The 3,063-nt window shown below is 24.2% G+C and overlaps 1 protein-coding gene across 1 annotated transcript; it reads left to right on the top strand.

Moving 5' to 3' along the window:
• The first annotated feature begins 1,256 nt into the window (after nt 1–1,256).
• On the top strand, nt 1,257–2,793 carry LOC131605772 (transcription factor bHLH95-like). Its single transcript, XM_058878086.1, has 4 exons — nt 1,257–1,267; nt 1,547–1,616; nt 1,715–2,188; nt 2,352–2,793. Exons 1-4 carry the CDS (start codon nt 1,257–1,259, stop codon nt 2,433–2,435), a joined length of 639 nt encoding a protein of 212 aa, XP_058734069.1. The 3' UTR covers nt 2,436–2,793.
• The last annotated feature ends 270 nt before the right edge of the window (nt 2,794–3,063 follow it).

Raw genomic sequence — 3,063 nt, 5'->3', positions numbered from 1 at the left:
AATTAACGTATAATTTATACTTGACCAAATTAAATTGATTAGGAATAATAAAATGTAATAATAATAATTTTTTGTGAAAAAAATGTGGGCATAACTCCTTCTAGACATTCTCATATATGGATAATTATCAATATAACTCCATCTTCTAGATCTTTTTCTTAGGTAGATCTAAAAGAAAGAGTTATGCCCACAGTTTTCCAAAAAAAAGAATTATTAAATGATGTTATTCCTAACCAATTTATATTATTAACAGTTTTTATATATTTTAATATATCTTTATATATGTACAATGAAAAATCTAGAAGGTGTTTCCACCAAAAAATATTATTAACTTTTATTATTCCTAATTAATTTTATTTGAACAAATATAAATTATATTTTTATTGTTTTTAAATAATTTAAAATTAATATATATTAACAATTCTATATATATATATATATATATATATATATATATATATATATATATATATATATATATATATATATATATATATGAGTAAGATTAAAATTTATCTTTATTTATAGATTTTCTTATAGAGCAAAAAAAATAATATGCAAATTCAAATGTCTTTCGTTAATTTATTAAAAATTTAAGTCATATTATAAAAAAGATAATTTCAAACTTTAGATGTTTTAATTATTAATATTTTAAAAAGATAATAAATTAAATAAAACCCACAAAATTCACGTGATATATATGGTGATTTCGTAAAAGTTATAAAATTAGTAAAATTATATTGAATTATCATAACTTCAATGAAATACAAATCATGCTTGTAGTGTAAGTTATATGTGGTTAATACAAATCATGCTTGTAGTCTTTTATATATATATATATATATATATATATATATATATATATATATATATATATATATATATATATATATATATATATATATATATAAGATTAAAATTTATCTTTATTTATAGAATTTCTTATAGAACAAAAAAAAAGCAAATTCAAATGTCTTTTGTTAATTTATTAAAAGTTTAAGTCATATTATAAAAAAGATAATTTCAAACTTTAGATGTTTTAATTATTAATATTTTAAAAAGAAAATAAATTAAATAAAACCCACAAAATTCACGAGATATGGTGATTTGTAAAAGTTATAAAATTAGTAAAATTATATTGAATTATCATAACTTCAATGAATTTACCTTAATACAAATCATGCTTGTAGTGTAAGTTATATGTGGTTAATACAAATCATGCTTGTAGTGTAAGTCACATGTGGTTAATACAAATCATGCTTGCTGTGTAAGTCATATGTGGTGGGACCCAACGCAGATGAAAGAAGTTGTATTTATTATACATAATTATAACTTTTTGTCTATTTTTTTAATACCAATATTAATATAATTAATTTCTAAATTTTTTTAAAGATTCATAGTACCAATTTTTAATTATATTTTGGATGTTTCTACATAAAACTTGTTATTATTTTATTTTAACATTATTTTTCTCAATAGCTTTATGTCTACTCCACTATACATATATAAATACATCATTTGTCACCACTTATTTTTATCATGAAAGAGAAATGAGAGAGAAAACGAGGAACATGTTTGCTAGCCTCCATGCTTTGCTTCCAGATCTACCTTCTAATGTAAGTTCATTTTCATCTTCCTTTATTTCTAGGATGAAACTTTAGTGTCTCAATCATTTATTTACTAAATAAAATGTTTAATTTGATTTCTTTTTCAGGTTGATAAGTTAACCATTGTGGATGAAGCAATAAAGCAAATAGAAAATCTACAACAGATTGTGGAAAATCTAGAAAATAAGAAGCAAGAAATGCTTAAACCTATATCCCCGTTTGTAAGTGGGTCATCATCTGTGATTAACTCACCATTGAATTCCTATGAATCAAGGGAAACTATAATAGTTGACCAAGGATCCTCTAGTTATAATAATAAATTGCCTATCAGTGCAATTGCAACTTCAAATGCAATATCACTAGATGCACCTCCATCACAACAAGTAGCTTTTCAAACTTGGTCTTCTCAAAATGTTGTGTTGAACATTTGTGGGGGTGAAGCACAATTTTGCATATGTGCAACTAAGAAGCCGAGTCTCTTAACAACAATTGCTTTTGTGTTGGAGAAACATATGATTAATGTTGTATCTGCCAACATTATGTCCAAAGGAAATGGAAATGTGTGCATGATTTTGATTCATGTAAGTTTTTATCTCCTCCTTATAGTTTATATTGGATATTACAATAAAATTTTCAAAATTACCCCTACAGTGATACCAAACATCCATATATTATAATACTTTATTAATTAATTATAATAATTATAAAACAAACAAAAATAATTGAGTAGTGTTAATTTTGCAGGCAAGCCAGTGTTCAAATGACACAAATTCCATGGAGGAAACCTACAAGGAAGCAGCTGGAGAAATTATGATGCGGATATCTTAAAATTTTTATTATAAAACTTGTCTTCTCATTTTGTATGAATTTTAATTTTTTTTTTATTTTTCTCCTAAAAACAATTAGAAATGGAGAAAGTTAGAGGGTAGTCTTATGAGCAAACAAGTATAATGTTTCATTTATTATGGAATTACAGTGATTTATGTTTTGTTATGAAGCATGGAATATGGTGTTTAAATTAGTTTATATATACTTTTTGTGTTTTCTTTTTCAAAGTAATCAACATTAGTTGTATAACAATAATAAAAACAACAATCAAGCCTGGTCTCACTAAGAGGAGTTGGTTACATGGATCAACTTTCACAATAATGTTCTATCCAAGACCATAGTTCTATTCAAATCATTAATCTCGATATCTTTCTTAGTAACTTCTGGTATAGTCTTTCTAGGTATTCCTTTTCCTCTTCCTCTACTGGTTTGAATTCTCTCTATCTGGTATACTCTCCTTACCGTAGATTGTAAAGTTGAAATCTTAAAATAATTAGCATTCAGATGTGCGCCTATAAAACTATGATATAACTGTTAAGATATATTGTTCAAGTGGAAGATTGTTAAAATATATCGTACTACAAGAAGATTGTCTCTTCTCGCATCTAAAGAGTTTTCAAGACATTAG

Source organism: Vicia villosa, linkage group LG5 (assembly GCF_029867415.1).
Source record: "Vicia villosa cultivar HV-30 ecotype Madison, WI linkage group LG5, Vvil1.0, whole genome shotgun sequence".
NCBI lineage: Eukaryota > Viridiplantae > Streptophyta > Magnoliopsida > Fabales > Fabaceae > Vicia > Vicia villosa.
This window is presented reverse-complemented; position numbering and strand designations above follow the sequence as displayed.

Coding starts and splice junctions, on each gene's coding strand:
- LOC131605772 (XM_058878086.1), top strand. Junction 1,617..1,714: donor TTCCAGATCTACCTTCTAAT/GTAAGTTCATTT, acceptor TTTCTTTTTCAG/GTTGATAAGTTAACCATTGT. Junction 2,189..2,351: donor TGTGCATGATTTTGATTCAT/GTAAGTTTTTAT, acceptor TTAATTTTGCAG/GCAAGCCAGTGTTCAAATGA.